We start from the raw sequence: 18583 nt of genomic DNA, 5'->3' as shown, positions 1-18583 counted from the left end.
TGGCTTCAGATGGGCTCAACTCCAGCCATTTCAGCCACTTGGGGAGGGAACCAGCAGATGAAAGATCTTTACCTCTGTCTCTACTTCATTCTGTAAAATCTGATTTTCCAATAAAAAAATTAGTCTTAAAATGGATAACCCATTTTTCCAGCAATGATTCAGCAGACCTTTATAGGGGACAGAACCAAGCGTCAACAGCCGGCATTTGGCACACACACTAAGATGCTGTTTGGGATGCCTTCATCAGAGTATTAACTGGATCTGCCTTCAGTCCAGTTTCCTGGCGTGGAAATTGTTAGGACTCAAGTATTCTGTTACACTACAGATACCTGCATTGAATTTGGGGTCTTGGCTTTGGCCTGGCCTACTGGCCTGTTGGAAGCAGCAGATGAAAGCCTGCTCTCTCTGTGGCTTTCAAATAAAATGAAAACAATTTTAGAAAAAAGGATCAAGGGCAAGTTAGAGCTGGAAATGTATGAGGATATGCCCAAAAGAAATTAAAACTATGTATTCACAGCAGCACAATCTACAATAGCAAAGACATGGAAACAGTCCAGAAATGTGTCCAAAGGGGAGTGGTTAAAGAAACTGTGGTACATCTATTCCATGGAATATTATTCTGCCATTAAAAAGAATGAAATTATACCATTTGCAACTAGATGGCCCTAATTAAAGACTATTATGCTGAGTGAAATAAGTCAATCCCAAAAAGACGAATACCTTATCTTCTCTCTAATACAAGGAAACCATCCTGCAAATTGGACTGTGTAGCGGTGGAGTAACGGAGACTACCATAGCTAGAAGTAAAGACACAATGCAACATACATCCCTATTTCCAAACAAAAGATGGACTCCCAGTGAAAGTGTTGGACATATCCAGACAATGGGATGATGGACTGACAGTGTCTGTGCCAGCAATGCCAGGGCACACGTAAATGGCAGACTGATGGAATTTTAACTCCTTATGAATAAACATATTGTTGTGACAATATGGGAAAAATCAGTTAGGGGGTGGATTTGAGACAGGTGAATCCAAGACGATATAAAATTGTACAATAAAATTCAAAATTTTAAATTAAAAAAATTTTTAATAAAAAAAAGTATGAGGACCCCTTTTTTGGGACTATGGTCTGTGGACAATTTACAGTGTTCATAAATAGATAAGGCACGACCTGGCACTAAAGCCTAGTGGCTAAACCTCCTCTTGCATGCATCGGGATCCCATATGGTCGCTGGTTCATGTCCCGGCTGTCACACTTCCCCATCCAATTCCCTGACTGTGGCCTGGGAAAACAGTTGAACACAGCCCAAAGCCTTGGGGACCCTGCACCTGCATGGGAGACTAGCCATCTCAGTCACTTGGGGAGTGAAATCAACAGAGCCACTGGTAACACTCATTTCAGAAATGAAAGAGCTGACAGAAGAACTGTCTCTCCTTCTGTCACTGTCTTTCAATAAATAAATCTAGATATTTCATAATAAGTGCTTTGATGGAATTTATACATAAAAATGGTCCAAAAAGAGAAAAAATAGGGGGCCCACACAATGGCATGGGTTAAGCCTCTGCCCGTATGGACACGGGTTCTCGAGTCTCAATTGTTCAACTTCTGATCCAGCTCCATGCTAATGTGCCTGGTAAAGCAGCGGGGTTCGGTCCAAGTCCTCAGGCTCCTGTTGCACATGGGAGACCCAGAAGAAGCTCCTGGCTTCTAGCTTAGGACGGCCCAGTTTTGCACATGGCAGCCACATGAGGAATGAACCAGCAGATGGAAGATCTCTGTGTATCTCTCTGTAAATCTGCCTTTCAAATAAAAACGAATAAATCCTTAAAAACAGACAGAAACAGACCTATAGCAGCACAGGACAGCACCTGGGAAAGCTGACGCAGCAAAGTCCCAATTCTCACCATTTTGTATAAACAGCAGATCATGCCGTTGATGAGAATTTTACAACTAGGCTGCAATTAATCCCCAATTTTCTCATTTAAAATACACTGCTAGGAATGTGCTCACCAAAGCTGTCAAATCAAGGGAATTAAAGGGTGACTGATTTCCCAGTCATGGATACAAGACAGACTTGCTTCTTCCATAAGTAAATCCAAGCCGTTTTAGTCCACTACACAACACTCTGTTTTAAACATCCTTATGAGACTTCCAAATGTCACAATTTCACAATCATAATTTTAAACATAACAAAATAGAAATTATTTCTTCTAAAAAGAAATCAAACAATCTGAATTCACATAGCCTCTCAAAAATGTTACTTTTTTTTTTTGAAGGATTTTTTTTTTCGATTTATTTTTATTTCAAAGTCAGACATACAGAGAGGAAGAGAGACAGAGAGGAAGATCTTCCATCCAATGATTCACTCCCCAAGTTACCGCCATGGCCAGTGCTGCGCCAATCCGGAACCAGGAGCCCAGTGCCTCCTCCAGGTCTCCCACACAGGTGCAGGGTCCCAAGGCTTTGGGCAGTCCTCAACTGCTTTCCCCGGCCACGAGCAGGGAGCTGGATGGGAAGCGGGGCTGCCAAGCTTAGAATCGGCGCCCATATGAGATCCCGGAGCATGCAAGGTAAGGACTTTAGCCACTAGGCTACAACACCAGACCCTCAAACTGTTACCTTTTAAAAATATTCACTTACCGTGGAAACAATGGTCTCACCCACTTTCCCCTGATTCTTGACCCTTCGCACCCTAATCAACTAGGTAAACACCATCAAAAATAAAATTTTTAAAAATTTATTTCTTCATCTGACAGGCAGAGAGAGAGACTGTCCATCTTCTGGCTCACTCCCCAAAAGGCGAGGGCCGGGCCCACAGAAGTGGCAGATCATCAAGCATATGAATTATCATCTGCTCTTTCCTGGGCATATTAAATAAAGAGCTGAATTTGAGGTGGAACAGCCAGGCCTCAAACCAGCACTCACTGGCAGCAGCTTTATGCACTACCCCGCAACATCAGTCCTTAAAATACTTTAGGGCCCAGCAGCATGGCCTAGCGGTTAAGGTCCTTGCCTTGAACGCACTGGGATCTCATATGGGCGCTGCTTCTAATCCCGGCAGCTCCACTTCCCATCCAGTTCCCTCTTTGCGGCCTGGGAAAGCAGCTGAGGACGGCCTAAAGCCTTGGGACCCTGCACCCGAGTGGGAGATCCGGAAGAGGCTCTTGGCTTCGGATCGGCTCAGCACCGGCTGCTGCAGCCGCTTGGGGAGTGAATCATCGGACGGAAGATCTTCCTCTCTGTCTCTCCTCTTCTCTGTATATATCTGACTTTGCAATAAAAATAAATAAATCTTTTTTTAAAAATACTATACTTTAAACTCAACATTATTTTTTTTTAAAAAAAAAGATTTATTCATTTTATTACAGACAGATATACAGAGAGGAGGAGAGACAGAGAGGAAGATCTTCCGTCCGATGATTCACTCCCCAAGTGAGCCGCAACGGGTCGATGCGCGCCGATCCGATGCCGGGAACCTGGAACCTCTTCCGGGTCTCCCACACGGGTGCAGTGTCCCAATGCATTGGGCCGTCCTCAACTGCTTTCCCAGGCCACAAGCAGGGAGCTGGATGGGAAGTGGAGCTGCCGGGACTAGAACCGGCGCCCATATGGGATCCCGGGGCTTCCAAGGCGAGGACTTTAGCCGCTAGGCCACGCCGCCGGGCCCAAACTCAACATTATTATAGAGGAAAAGAGGACATCTGATAAAGGGGACTGCATCTAGCAACAATGGATAGACACTGAACACCAGAGTTTAGTTCCACGCACTGGATTGGATCACAATTTAATGACCATGGGCCTGGCATAGTAGCCTAGTGGCTGAAATCTTCACATTGCAGGAGCTGAGATCCCATATGGGCGCCGGTTTGTGTCCCAGCTGCTCCACTTCCCTTCCAGCTTCCTGCTTGTGGCCTGGCAAGCAGTCAAGGACAGCCCAAAGCCTTAGGACCCTGCACCAATGTGTGAAACTGGAAGAAGGCTACTACTGGCTCCTGGCTTCAGATCAGTTCAGCTCCAGCCATTGTGACTACTTGGGCAGTAAATGAGCAGTTGGAAGACCTTTACTCTCCTCTCTGCCTTCCCCCAAAAATAAATAAACCTTTTTTAAAAACAATTTAATGAACCAATCGTTTGGCCAACTCCAACAATTCTGCAATTCTGCACTATTCTCTGTGTTATCTAAGAATGTTATCTAAATATCGTAACTGCTGAACATGCTCTGAGAAAGGCAACATTTCTGGTTTTGTGATGTGCACAAAGAATACTGGTGCTATTCTTACAGGACAGCACTGAGAGGCCCATCATTCAGTCCCATCGCCAACAACGTTCAATTTGTTCTTCATAAACTGGCATATCCTGATTCTTAGCGATGTATTTCCCAAGTCAGGAACTCTCACAATAAGTTATCAGTTCTTTCAGGTCTCTAACTGAAACTGACATCTGTAATCTTGGCCTTTCCTGGTCCAAGTCACCAGCTGCCTTTCTAAAGCAGATCTCAAAAAACTATCTCCTCTCAAACCCTTCAACAGCTCATCTCTCCATAGAGTAAAACTCTAAACTATCTCTTGTTCTTAAAACCTTCTACCTACTTGTACGTTCAGTTTGCTCCTTCTCTCTCAGTGTACTTATAGCCTAGAATGTCTGTCCAAGTTCCAAGCATCTCCTTTATTAACGCCATCAAATGCCAGTTCTCCTTTTTTTCCAATCTGCCTTCGGTTCCCCATTGTTTTTATATTTAGATACCAAAGCTGTCCTTACAAAACGACTGTCACAACAGTGAAACTAGAAGGAATCAATAAGCTAAGGAATAAAGTTCAAGCAACCAATTAAAAGCAATCTACTCACTGTTGACAGTCTGTTAGCTCTAGAAAACTTGACATGAAGAAATTAGATAGGTAAACCACACAATCTCAGAAGAAAAAACACAGCAGAAAGATTCCATACAAGCATAGGAAAGGGAGAAATACAGCAAGAATCTGCCAATGTTCCCAAGTCCATAAGAAGGAGCTTTCAACCACCAGGTTTCTGTGTCCTAATTCCTTGTCAAATACGATCATACAACGGACATCAGAGGGAGAAATCCAAACCCAGACTTCCAGATAAAATGTTAAGTCTTTAAGCACTGGCAATAACATGAAATACCACACAAGGCAAATTAAACACATCTACTGGTCAGCTACGGCCTTCCAAACCTGCAGTTAGCGTAACTTTCTACAGGTTAATCTTTTAAAGTAATTTTTTTCTAACCATAAAAAAAATTTACAGGGCGACAGGCTCTGTGGTGTAAAGGGTTAAGCTGCACCCAAAATGCTGGTTCAGAGTGTCAGGTTTGAGTCCCTGCTGCTCCACTTCCAATCTAGCTCCCTGCTACTGTGTCTGAGAAGGCACAAGAGGATGACCCAAGTGTCTGGGCTCCTGCAACCATGTGGGAGATCCACATTTGGGAAATAAACCAACAGATGAAGATTTATGTTTTTCTCTCCTGTACCACCCCACCCCCATAACTCTGCTTTTCAAATGAATAAACAAAAACCTTTGAAAAATACACTCAGGAAAAAACAGGCATTTGGTGCAGCAAGGCCTGTTTCCCCTAGCAGGTGCTGAGTTTGCATCCCTGCTACTCTGTTTCCAAACCAGCCATTTTAAGACAATATTCATTAAATTCAGAGAAGTTAAGTATTCTCATCCACATAAAGAAGAGTTACAATTTGAGCCAAAACTTGCTTATTTCCTAAACTATATACTTTCATCATTCTAATATGCAACAATTTTCAGAATGCTTCAATTATACCTAGGTAGGCAGGTAAATGCATAAAATGTTTCCATTTAACATTGTGAATTACAAAATCTAGGAAGTCTGGACACTTGAGCCATTCAACTACATGACTATTTGCATTACTTCAATTAATTCTAAGCAGGCAACACGAAAAGAAAAATAAATTAGGCCTTTTAGTAAGGTCATAAAATTCGTATCCAGTGACAACTAAATTTGTATCCATATGGCACTTAAATTTAAAAATGGGACATCTGGAATGAATGGGCTGAAAACAGTAGCCAGAAACTGGAAATACACAAAGACTATCAATATGTGGAGCAGCAATAAGTTAGCGATTATTAAAGAGCTATATTTATTAAACATGTATTGACATCAAGGAAAGCACTTCAAATGCAGTTTTCACTTAAACCATAATTTCATGACAGTTCTTATAGAAGATGAGAATGGTGAGGTTAAGAAAGTATTAAGTAACTTCCCCAAGATTACTGGAAGTAATATATCATCTATTTTGAACTATAATTTCAAAATTATGATTTCCTTGTTAAGGAATTCATTATTTTTAATCTGTAGAATAAAATTTATTTGTAAAAAGTAAAAATGCACAATAGATAAGTATATACAACCTTAGACCAGTAGAATTCCAATCTGAATTTAAAGAATGTTTTTCCATTAGAGTTTATAAATTGGGTACCACCTTAATGTTGAAAGTAAATTCAAATGCATTTATAAATGGACTTAGTAGTTGATAATAAGCATTTTAACAATATAATTCACTAAAACATTTAACCAAACAGCTTTTACCAATTTTAAACCAAAAAAAGTCGAAGTCATTAACATTTCAAAGACACCACACCTTCAATGTCACAGAGTTAAATTCAAAGTCACTCTGCCTTGTTGACAATTAAATGTTAATACATCCAGAGGATGGAACAGGATTTGCAAATCAAACAGCTTCAGGTTACTCAGTAGAATAGTTAATTCTACGGCCATATGCTAATCCAAGATTCCATCACCGCTGATCATTGCAAATGGGTGAGAATGCAATAGCCCGTCTGTTTAACCTACCTGTCACTGCTGGTACTACTGCTGCTGCTGACTGAATCACTACTGGAGGATCTGCTCCTAGAGCCGCTGCCGCTAGGGGACCTGGTGGGTCTGGACGCTTGGCTAGCCAGTCTTTGAGGAGACTGGTTTCTAGACTGGGATGAATGTGGTGAGCGACTCCTGCTGTGCTGGTAATTCCGCTCTGGCCTTCGGCCTCGTACCTCCCGGGGAATGTCATCCCTGTAGATATCCCTGTGTACCACACTGGGCAGCGTAAACTGCTCCCGAGCCCTAGGTTCGTATCGGGGGTCATGAGCATCAAAGCGGTTTGGACTTCGACTTCGAGAAGTGTAATAGAGCCCATGCTGTAAAGTCCGCTCCCGAGGGTCTCTATAGTAATCCTGATCGTAATGTCTCGTCCGATCAAAGCCTCCCGGCCCCCGTTCATGGTGTCCATAGGCACTATGGTCATACGCACGCTCCCTGTTATCTGAAGCCCTGCATTTAGGAGGGGGAAAAATATTTAATCAGAAAGGAGTAAACAAAATTAAGCCAAGTCATGCAAAACATTCACTTCAACATTGCCTTTGTCACTGGTCATTCTCCAAACAGCATGAACCCACTTAGAAAGCAACTACTAACAAGCTTATCATGTCACTTAACTCAAAAACTTATGTTCACAGATGAGCAATAACTGTTTTAAAACACAGTCAGTTGCTCATTTTATTAAGGATTCTCTGACTTGCACATAGAAATACTTTGTACACCTCCTTTTCTTCATAATCTGAATGGACTAGGTTGCCATTTTAAAGCTTTTTACTCTTGCTATGAAAGGTTTTTACACTTTCCATCACACGACTTGCAAATACATTTTAGGTCACATTTCCACACATTTTAACATAGACATGAAAGCCCTGATGTAGTGCATGTTCTACAGAAGGGAGGACTTTCAAAAAATATTTTTCTTTACTTAAGTAAAACCCTTTCTCATTAAGTTTAATTATAAAAAATTACCAGACTACATAAATTGCTGTGCCCCATTATTGTTAATAAAAATTATTTTTCAAAACATCATACATATTTAGAATATCAATATTGAATTGCAACATACTATCCTATGTAAATTTAAGAATAAGTTATTCTATCTCCTTATGCTATAAAATTCAAAATAATTCTTAAATGTTTATTCTATGATCTAATTTCTTCATGCACATACTATTATGAATAACTTCGTTTAATGAAAATATATATTTAGTAAGATACACATATCAACCTGAAAATGCAAGAAGTACTTGACAGACTTGCAGTTATGTGTCAATATTAAAAATGAATTCTAATCCTATAAAGAAATCCTAAGTGCTCTTTGGGAACTAGAACTCAGCTCCTAAATTCCTAAAAAATCACTTTGCCTTAATTTCTTTCCAACCTCATCTCTGTATTAATCTATTAAAAGGATTAATGAATCATGAAAAGTAAGATATTAGAATCTCTCCAATGAAGAATTACTTGGCAAAATCTTAACAATTAAAATTATGTGCCCAATAGATGGCCAGATCCCAGATCGCTCCACATTCATTTTTATATACCATTTCATAACCCTACCTCCCTAGGCTATTTTTTTTCTTGGTTCTTGTTGCCATAATGAAAAGCAACTGGCAAAAGTCAATCTTTGTCACTAAATACTAAATAACAACTTTCTTCATTTTTATTTCTACTTTCCTGAAATGGGGATATTTCATTGCTTAACAGGAGTTTCCATTCAGATTTAAGAGAAAATTTCATAAATACTTCATTAAGCATCCTATCAAATGTTAATTAAAGCCATTATTAATGCTATAACAAAAGCAATAGACAAAGTTCTAGAATTACTGTTACAGCTAATATTTTATCAATATGCAAAGTTCTTATTATCTATTAGGAAGAATACAGAAGGCAGGCACAAGAGCTAGCAGAGCTGGAATCTATTGGCTATTCTTTGATTCATCTATTAGTACTAAATACTTCTAGAGTTAGTGAGAAAAGAAAGTTTGACTGGGTTAGGAGAGGGGCTAATAGACACAGGTCAGGACATACCAACCTTTTCCAAGTGTGGAAACACGACCTATAATCCCAATTAAAGCTAGGGAGAGAATTGTGAACATAACTTCCCCAATTTTGGCCCCTCTTAGGGGGGTAATCCACCTTCTTAATGGGCAAGGGTGTCAAATGATATTTAGATGAACCACAAGAAAAAAAATCTTAGTGACCAGACAAAATAATTCCACTGGAAGCAAGGAGTCCCAGACAAACTCTCAAACCCCCAGACTTCTTTCTTGAGAAAGTAGACAATTATAAATTGATCCACATTCATAAACATCTCCAGTCCTAAGTGTGAATCAGGCAGCTGGCAGACGAGGAAATATCCTGCAATCCCAACAAATAAGGCATGGTAGCTCGCCAACTGCTTTCTTTTGTAGTCATCCAGCTCAGTTTTGATTGCTGTATCCACAACTGATCGTCACCATGTGTCCCAAACTACAGTACTTTTAAGTGGGCAGCAACTGGCTTAAGAAGTGAGAATAATCCTCTTCCCCTGGGCTAATGGAGTCTTGACAGCATCCCATACATTCCAGCAATTAGAACAGAACAGCTATATTCCAGGTTTTGGGAACGTTCAGCACGTCAATTTCCCCCAATTCCATCAAGGAGTATAATTCCAACACAGAAATCGTGTAGATCCAAAATGGAAAACTCAAGCATCGCCTTCTCTCTTCTTCATCCAAGTATATACACATTTCCATGATAAATCATTGTAGAATCCAAATGGTTGAATCACTATGGTCTGTTTCATTCTTTTGTGACAATCCAATTCACTTGTAGATATCACGTGGTGAAATGAAGAAGCAGACATCAACTTCTAAGATCATCCATAGGCTGTAATATTCCAGAAATATTCCAAATAGTACAACCAAAAAGTTGTAGCCAAATAGCTCCATCAGGTAGAAAGGATATATCCAAGGAACGCCTTAATATCCAAGAGAAGGGATACTTCTAGAAGACGGGTAACTCCAAAAATGATGCTGCCACAGGAAATCTTCCACCACTTCACATCTCAAGAGTAGATATCCAATCAGCTGCAGGAAATATCCTCTACGATTCCATAAGACACCAGCCAGTGAGACAGAGATCACTTCTGTTTCCAACCCAAAATAGGAAACATTGAGAATGCCCAAACTTTAAATCCAACTGGGGCCCCTAAATACGAGTTTGTGTTTCTCACCATATCAAATACAAAATACCTGCCTACAGAAACCTTGGAACTTACCCATCAAGTCTCCGCTCATAACGTCCTTCTCGTGCATGAAGTGACGGTGGGGGGCCATAAGCAGGCCCTCCACCACCTCCTCTGAACCCAGAAACCTCTCTACTACGAGATGCTATGGAAACTGTATCATCCAATCCCCGAGCAGCACTTGGAATGGTGCCTGGTTCATTATAATCCGTGCGTAGGTCTCTGTCTCCCATTTTGTTGACCGAGTTGTGAGCTTTCTGTGCACTTTTGATGTCCACAAAATCCACAAAGGCAGCCACTCCTCCTTCAGATCCCCTCTTGGGGAGAATTTTGACACTTTCCACACGGCCATATCTGGAAAAAATAAAGTAAAAATTATTGTTGTATATCAGTAATTTTTCAAAAAAGTTTTTAGAATGATATTTTTAATAATTCACAATATTTATACACAGTGAAGTATAAAATTGCTCTCTTTCACACTTATATTTTTTTCTCTAGGGTAACTATTGGCACCAATTATATCACTGTCATTTCTTAAATAAATAAAATTTATCAATCTACCCTTAACCTTTCTAGAATACGTCAGTGAAATGAATCTCTCCAACTTTTTAGGGAATTACACATTTGGTCCATGGTTGACAGACTGCCCGAGTTTGAATGCCTGCTCTGTTCCCAGTTTCAGCTCCCAGCCAGGTGCGCCCTGGGACGCAACTGTTAATGGTTCAGGTGTTTGGGTCCCTGCCTCTCCTCACAGGAGACCTGGTTATAGTCTCCCAGCTTATGGCTTCAGCCTGGCACAGGCCTGGCTACTGTGGGCATCTGCGGAGCAAAGCAGCAACCACAAGGGACAGGTAGGGGTGTCTACTGCTCTGCTTTGCAAGGAGATGAAAACAAATACTCTTAAATGGTTTTGCTATTTTCCTAATATGTTAAAAACTGTTAAAATCTACATCTCAGATATAAAACTTTTTCAAATAAATAAATCTTCTGAAATATCTTATTATGATCCAGTTTTATTTCAAAAACACTATGCTAAGTGATATAAGCTAGACATGCAAGGAAAAAAAATCTATGATTCTACTGCAAGAAGAGTCTAGAAAAGCTAAATTCAAGGAAAGAGATGCTAACAATAGTAAGAACTGAGAGAAGGAAGACAGGGATTGGGAGAAGGAAGACAGTTTCCATATGGATGGCTAAACATTTTGAAAAGAATGATAATGGTTACAAATCATTAACAAATCTACTTTATCTTTTTTAAAGATTGTTTTGTTTTTTACTGCAAAGTCAGATACACAGACGGAGGAGAGACAGAGAGGAAGATCTTCCGTCCGATAGTTCACCCCCAAGTAGATGCAACAGCCGGAGCTGAGCCAATCCGGAGCCGGGAGCCAGGAGCTTCTTCCAGGTCTCCCATGTAGGTGCAGGGTCCCAAGGCTTTGGGCCGTCCTCAACTGCTTTCCCAGGCCACAAGCAGGGAGCTGGATGGGAAGTGGAGCTGCCGGGATTAGAACCAGCGCCCATATGGGATCCTGGTGTGTGCAAGGCGAGGACTTTAGCCACAGAGCTACAATGCTGGGCCCAAAAAACCTACTTTAAACCACTGATTTGCACACTCAAAATCCGTAAATTTTGGGCCAGTATTAAGTTGCTGTTTGTACTACCGACATCCCATACAGGGTGCTGGTTTGAGACCCAGCTCCTCCATTTTGAATCCAGCTCCATGGTTAACACACTTGGGTAAAGAAGTGAATGATGTTCTAAGTATCTGATTTCCTGCCAACCTCATGGGAGATCCCACTGGAGATCCAGGTGCCTAACTTCAACTCGACTCAGCCCCAGGCCTTTGCAGCCATTTAAAAAAACAGAAGATCACTCAATCTCTCCTCTTTAAAAAAAAAAAAAAAAGTAAAACCAGCTGGCGCCATCTTGGTTCAGGCTGGGCACCCGAATGAGACCTACTACCCTACCAGCCGCTTTTAGCTGGTAGGAGGGTGCACAACTTAGCCTTCCAAGCTGAAAATTGACAGTGAGTGCTGGCTGCTTAAAAGCAGCTGGTGCCATCTTGGCTCAGGCAGCCAGGGCGCCAACTGCGCCAGGTGAAGCCCACTGGCCTCCCAGCAACGAGCTCTGGGGATTTGGGGGGTGAATTACTGCCTAGGAACATCCATGGATAAGGGACTCCCAACCACAGGGCCACTGTACATGCATGTAAGCAAGGGAGCTGAAACTTGGTGGTTTGGAAGGAGAAAGACTGGAAGATCTCTATGGGTCAGACTCATGCACCAGCACACATGGGAGTCCTGAGATGGGCTTGTTAAGCATGAAACCTGGCTGACCACCACACGCCAGCTCATACAAAAGCTAGGGTCAGGGCCTGGTAAGGCAAGATCCCAGTACCTGACTGTCAGAACAGGGGACGGGTCACATTAGGTTGGGACATGACACTAACCAGCATGCAAGAGAACCATGTCTGGGGGTAGATTCTGTGGGGGATAGCTGGGTCCAACCATGTGGAAATACAAGACTCGCTGGTTAGCTTAAGAGTTGGAGAGGTGAGGGGCTAAGCTGGTGTGACTATGGAACCTGCCAACACTCAAGGGTACTAGAGCCGAGAATAGGCTGGGTAGGTCCAGGCTACATATACACATGTGCATCCTAAAACAGGGTATAGAGTGGGCCAGGCCACAACATTCACCAACTCAAACAGAGGCCAGGATGGAGGGGCAGGCTATGCCAGGCAAGGACCTAGACCCACTGGCATGCATGAGATCTAGGTCTGGGAGTTGGCTGAATAGGGGCACCTGGGAAACTCCCCTAGTGGGTTATAGCTCCCATTGGTGAGCACAGGGCTATAGCTTCCAAAAGCAAAGGCCAAGACAGGCGAGGGGCTATGCCAAACTGAATCAGAGCAACCACTGGCACAGGCAAGATCTATGGCTGGGAATAGGCCTGGTTGGTAGCTAAGGGGACACCCTGGCTAGGTTGTGGTTCCCACTGGTGAGTACGAAGGCAGAAGTTGGGGCTGCTATCTGGTCACGACATGACTGCAGTTTCTCTCAGCACAACTGTGGATTAGGTACGGGATGCGCCAGACTGGGCTAAACTCCAGCACCCACTGGTGCTCGTGACAACCAAGGTGGATGTCGGACAGGCTGGGCTAGGTCTCTACCCCTACTGAACCATATGTGAGTTGTCGGGGTGTGGATCAGGCTTGGCTGGGATGTCGCACCCAACAGTAAGAACCAGAACAGGTGAAGGCCAATCAGCAAAGGCCACTGTCACTCCTAGGGCAGGAGGTAAACTAAATAGGGCTGGCCCATGGACCCACCAATGGACACGAGATCTGGCATTGAGGTAAGCTGTGATAGAGGAGCTTGGGGAACTCCTCTGTCGGGACACAGTCCCTGCAGGTTAGCGCAAGAACCACAACAGGAAGTAGCCCAGACCAAGCCACGTAATGGTACCAAACAGCATACACTTGGCTCAGGTCAGAGGTAAATCAGGCTGGGCCAGTTCATACTACCCACTGTAAAATCTGAGCACCAGAACGGAGTGTGGGTCAGGCCGGGTTGGACCACAACACAAGCCAGTTTACATGAGGGCCAGGACTGGGAGTGGCTGGGCTGGGCTAGGCTGTAGCCCCCACCAGCTGAGCTGGAATTGGGGGTGGGCTGGGCCTGGTCAGGCTACTGCATCCTCTGGCAAATGCCAAGGTGAAGCAGGCCATGCCAGACTGGGCCACAGCATTTAATCAGTTACACGAGACTCAGGGGACTGGAGGGGAGGGGGCGAACACGGCAGGGCGGCTGCATGAGGCTCCCTGCTGGACCACTACTCACACTGGTGAGTGTGAGAGTTGGGATGGGGGCAACCAGGCTGGATAGGGCTACAACACCTGTTGGCCTCATGTGAGCTGGATCAGGGGAAAGCCAGGCTGGGCACATTCATAACCCAGAGTGGGTGTGGGTTGGTTGAGCTTTGCCACAGCATCAGCTGGCAGATGCTGGTACTGGGAGCTAATTCTGTCAAGTTGACCTGCAGAACCACCTGGAAAGAACAAGATCAAGGAATGGGCCAGCCCAGTAGGGAAACAGTGGGCACCTCCCTCTTGAGTTGCCATTCCAACTGGTGAGCACAAGAAGCAGGACTAGAGGCAGGCATGGCTAAAGAGAGCGGCACCCGCGGGCACCAGTGTGGACTGAATAGTGGAAACGGTTAGGCTGAACTAAGACTCGATGCCCACTGACATGTGTAAGAGTTGAATGCGATGTGGGACAGACTGGATCAGTCTGCTGTACACACTAGCAAGCACGGGAAACAGTGCAGGGGGATGGGCCTGGTGGGGTTATTGCGGGTCACTCCAACTAGGCTGTAGCTCTAGTTTATGTGCGGGCAGGCTCGGGCTGGATTCCAACACCGCTGCATTGGTTTACAGAGAAGACAGAACTTGAGCCAGAACTGACCCGGGAAATGCAACCACCAGCATGTGCAAAGGCTGACTGGAGCAACAGACTATGCCGGATCCTGTAGTAGCAAGCACACACAAGAATCAGGTCTAGGATCACCTCATATGAGGCTTGTGGCCTGGGAAAGCACAGCCCAAAGCCTTGGGAACCTGTACCCACATGGGAGACTTGGAAGAGACTCCAGGCTCCTGGCTTCAGATAGGCTCAAGTTCAGCCACTGCGGTTGCCTTGGAATAAATCAACAGATGGAAGATGTTCCTCAGTCTCTCCCCCCTCTCTGTATATATGACTTTCTAATAAAAATAAATCTTTAAAAAAGAGGGGGGGGGTCTATCCACTGGTTCATTCCCCACATGGCCGCAATGGCCAGAGCTGAGCTGAGCTGATCTGACGCTGAGAGCCAGAAGCCTCTTCAGGGTCTCTCACGTGTGCAGGGTCCCAAGGACCTGAGCCGTCCTCCAATGTTTTCCTAGGCAACAAGCAGAGAACAGGCTTGTTATGGAGTAGCCAGGACACAAACCAGCATCCATGTGATCCCAGCACAACAGTGAAGAAATTAGCCAGCTGTGTCACCACACTTGCCCCCCCAAAAATTTTTAAATTTCTAAGTCCTACAGTTAAAAACAAAAAAAAAGAAAACCTACCAGGGCAGAGATGGTAGCATAGAATGTTAAGCCAAAGCCTGAGATGCCAAAACCCCATAACCATGTCAGTCTCATCTCTGCTTCTGATCCAGCTTCCTGCTAACACACCTAGCAAAGCAAGCAGATGCTGGCCCAAGTGACACAATTCACATGAAGACCTAAATGGAGTCCTGGGTTCCTGGCTTTGGCTCGACCTAGTCCTAACTTTCGCAGACATTTGGCAAGTAAACTAATAGATACATCTTTCTCTATGTCTCTCTCCATCACCGCTTCAATTAAAAAAAAATTTTTTTTAATAATTAGTCTCAGGCCTGGCACAATGGTTCAATGGCTAAATCCTCATCTTGCATGCGCCAAGATCCCATCAATTCGTGGTCTGGTTGCTCTGCTTCCCATCCAGCTCCCCGCTTGCGGCCTGGGAAAGCAGTAGAGGAAGGTCCAAAGCCTTGAGACCCTGTACCCACATGGAAGACCTAGAATAAGCTCCTGGTTCCTGGCCTGGGATTAGCTCAGCTGCAGCCAGTTAGGAAGTGAACCAGTGGATAGATCTTTCTGTCTTTCCTTCTCTCTGTAAATTTGACCTGTTTTTCCAATAAAAATAAATCTTTAAAAAAAAGTTTTTGAAAATTGGTCTCTAAAAACATTTGATCAACATTTACAATATTCTCCCTCATACACTATACAAACATTTGTTGAGATCTGTAGGACACTGATGCTAAAATCCAAGATCCAAGGATGCTCAAATTTCTTTCATAAAATGGCACAGTATTTGCCTATATCCTATGCACATCATCTTCCCGTGTACTTCAAATCGACTCTAAGAAATAATATCTAATGTAATATAAATACTATATAAGTACTGTATCACTTAGAAAATAAACAAGCAAAAAAACTATACATATCAACATAAATGCATTTTTCCAGACTTTTAGAAATTATTGTTATTTTTTTTTTACACTTCAAAGACAAAGTAACAGTGAGACACATGGAAAGACCTTCTACATACTGGCTCACTCCCCTAATACACAAACAGCAGTGACTGGGACAGGCTGAAGCCAGAAGTTCAAAAACCCATCTAAATTTCTCAAATGCATCACAGGCACCCAAGGAGTTGAGCCATTATCTGTGTCTTCTGCAATATTCATTAGCAGGAGGCTGGATCTGAAGCAGCTTGATAGCTGTACACACACCGCCTTCCAGCACGGCGAACCCCAGGATGTTGCTCCCTTGCCCTTAGCTGGATGCAGGACCCAGGGGCACAGAGAGCACATCGTGTTCTCTTAAGTTTTCAACAAAGAATGAGAAACTAATCAAAATAATGGCAGGCTCTTCCTGAGTGTTTGCTTTAAACATCTGACAATGGATATAATAAGCACTGAGAGTCCCTAGAAGTTCCCTGAGGAAAGTACATTCAGTATATTAGTAATCTAGTATTTTATATATGAAAGTAATGTGCTATACTGGAGAAAAAGCTCGAGGCTTTGAGAAAAGCTGAGTTACTAATTATATGGTTTTAAAGGGTACTATCAAAAAAAAAAATACTATCAGTTTGGCATTGTAGCATAGTAGGTAAACCCCCATCTCCAAGATGCTAAATCCTCATGTGGCTGCCAGTTCATGTCACCGCTGCTCCACTTCCAATCCAGCTTGCTGCTAATGGCCTGGGACAAGCTGTACAAGATGGCTCACTGAGGTCCCTGCCGCACATGTGGGAGACCTGGAAGAAGCTCCTGGCTCCTGGCCTTAGCCTGGTGCAGCCTCAGTTACTGTGGCCACCTGAGGAGTAAACTAGCAAACAAAAGCTCTCTCTCCCTGGCTCTCTCTCTCTCTCTCTCTCTGTAACTATGACTTCGAAATTATAGACCTTAAAAAAAAAAAACTTTCTTAAGCAGTTGCTACATATCAGTAGCAAAAAAGATCCTTGGTTGCTGGGAATCCATTCGAAATCTTCAGTTTTCTGGAACCAATGCAATGGCTTACTGGCTAATCCTGCATCTGCAAGCACAGGCATCTCATATGGTCACCAGCTCATAGCCATACTGCCCCACTTTCCTTCCAGCTCCCTGCACCAACGTGAGACCCACAAGAAGCTCCTAGCTCCTGGCTCCTGGCACCAGCTTCCAGCTTCAGATCGGCTCAGTTCCGGCCAGTGTGGCCATTTGGGGAGTGAACCAGCAGGAGGAAGCTCTTTCCCTGCCTCTCTCTGTAAAATCTACCTTTCCAATAAAAACAAATCAATATTTTAAAAATTTTCAGTTTTCTGATGAAAAAAAAAAGTCCCTTCTATTCTAAAACTGTTTTTATGAGATGCTGGCATTGCTGGTGGTAGCTTAAGCTGCTATATCACAGTGCCAGCCCTAAATAAACCTTTTTTTAAAAAGATGCATTTAACTTTAATTCCAGCTTCTGCAATGGATCTACCAGTAAACAACAGCAAGGGATTGCCACATACATCTTCACACAAGTCCTGCTGGAGTCCTGTGACACAAGACACTCAAACTATACCTCACAATGAAGGTAACATTCACCTTTTAGACCCTACCAACTCCCTCAGCTAACAGACAGCAGCTCGAGGCAGGTGCTATGTACGGCATACCAAGTTAAGTCACTGCCCAAGACACTGGCACCCCGCCGAGGCACCCCTTTATGTCCTGGTTGCTACACTTCCAATCCAGCTCCCTGCTAATATACCCAAGAAAGCAGAAGATGGCCCAAGTGCCTGGGCCTGTGCCACCACATGGGAGACACGTTAAAAGCTCCTGGCTCCTGGCTTTGACAGGCTCAGCACCAACAACTGCACTCATTTACCAAGCCAGCCAGCACTTTGGGGGGATCTCTCTCTCTCTCCCTTCCCTTTTCCTCCCTCTCCCTCTGCCTTTCAAATAAATAAATATTTTTAAAAAGAGAAGGAAAAATAAAGAGGTTTATATCTGAAAGGGGGAGCTACAGCACAGCCATTAAGACCTGGTCTCTAGCATCCACATGCCAAACTGGAATACCTTGGGAGACTGAGCTTCACTTCCAATTCCAACTTTCTGCCAATGCACACCTGTGAGGCAGGAATAATGGCTCAAGAGGCGGGCTCCCTACCATCCACCAGGAAACCCACACTGAGTTCTTGGCTCCTGGCTCTAAAGTTATAAATTATAACCACAAGATAATGCAGTAATGTTAACACATTACATTTTTACAGAAAAGAAAATCTTTTTTTTTATTATTATTATTTTTTTTAAAGATTTATTTTATTTTTATTACAAAGTCAGATATACTGAGAGGAGGAGAGATAGAGAGGAAGTGGAGCTGCCGGGATTAGAACCAGCGGCCATATGGGATCAAGGCGAGGACCTTAGCCACTAGGCCACACTGCCGAGCCCCAGAAA

At 43.4% G+C, this 18583-nt stretch overlaps 1 protein-coding gene across 3 annotated transcripts in view; it reads right to left on the bottom strand.

Annotated features, from left to right (window-relative positions):
* The window catches only part of SPEN (spen family transcriptional repressor), a 79588-nt gene that overhangs the window by 48991 nt on the left and 12014 nt on the right, over positions 1-18583 (bottom strand). For 2 of the 3 annotated variants that reach the window (XM_004592340.2, XM_058675650.1), the window contains exons 2-3: positions 10127-10447; positions 6844-7320 (exon numbers count right to left, since the gene is read on the bottom strand). In XM_004592340.2, coding sequence (XP_004592397.2) covers positions 6844-7320; positions 10127-10447 — 798 coding nt within the window. The other variant, XM_058675653.1, reaches the window with a different exon arrangement.

The sequence above is a fragment of the Ochotona princeps genome, chromosome 2, assembly GCF_030435755.1.
Source record: "Ochotona princeps isolate mOchPri1 chromosome 2, mOchPri1.hap1, whole genome shotgun sequence".
In the NCBI taxonomy this organism is placed as follows: domain Eukaryota; kingdom Metazoa; phylum Chordata; class Mammalia; order Lagomorpha; family Ochotonidae; genus Ochotona; species Ochotona princeps.
Note: the sequence above shows the minus strand (reverse complement) of the source record. Positions and strands in the feature narration are given on the sequence as shown.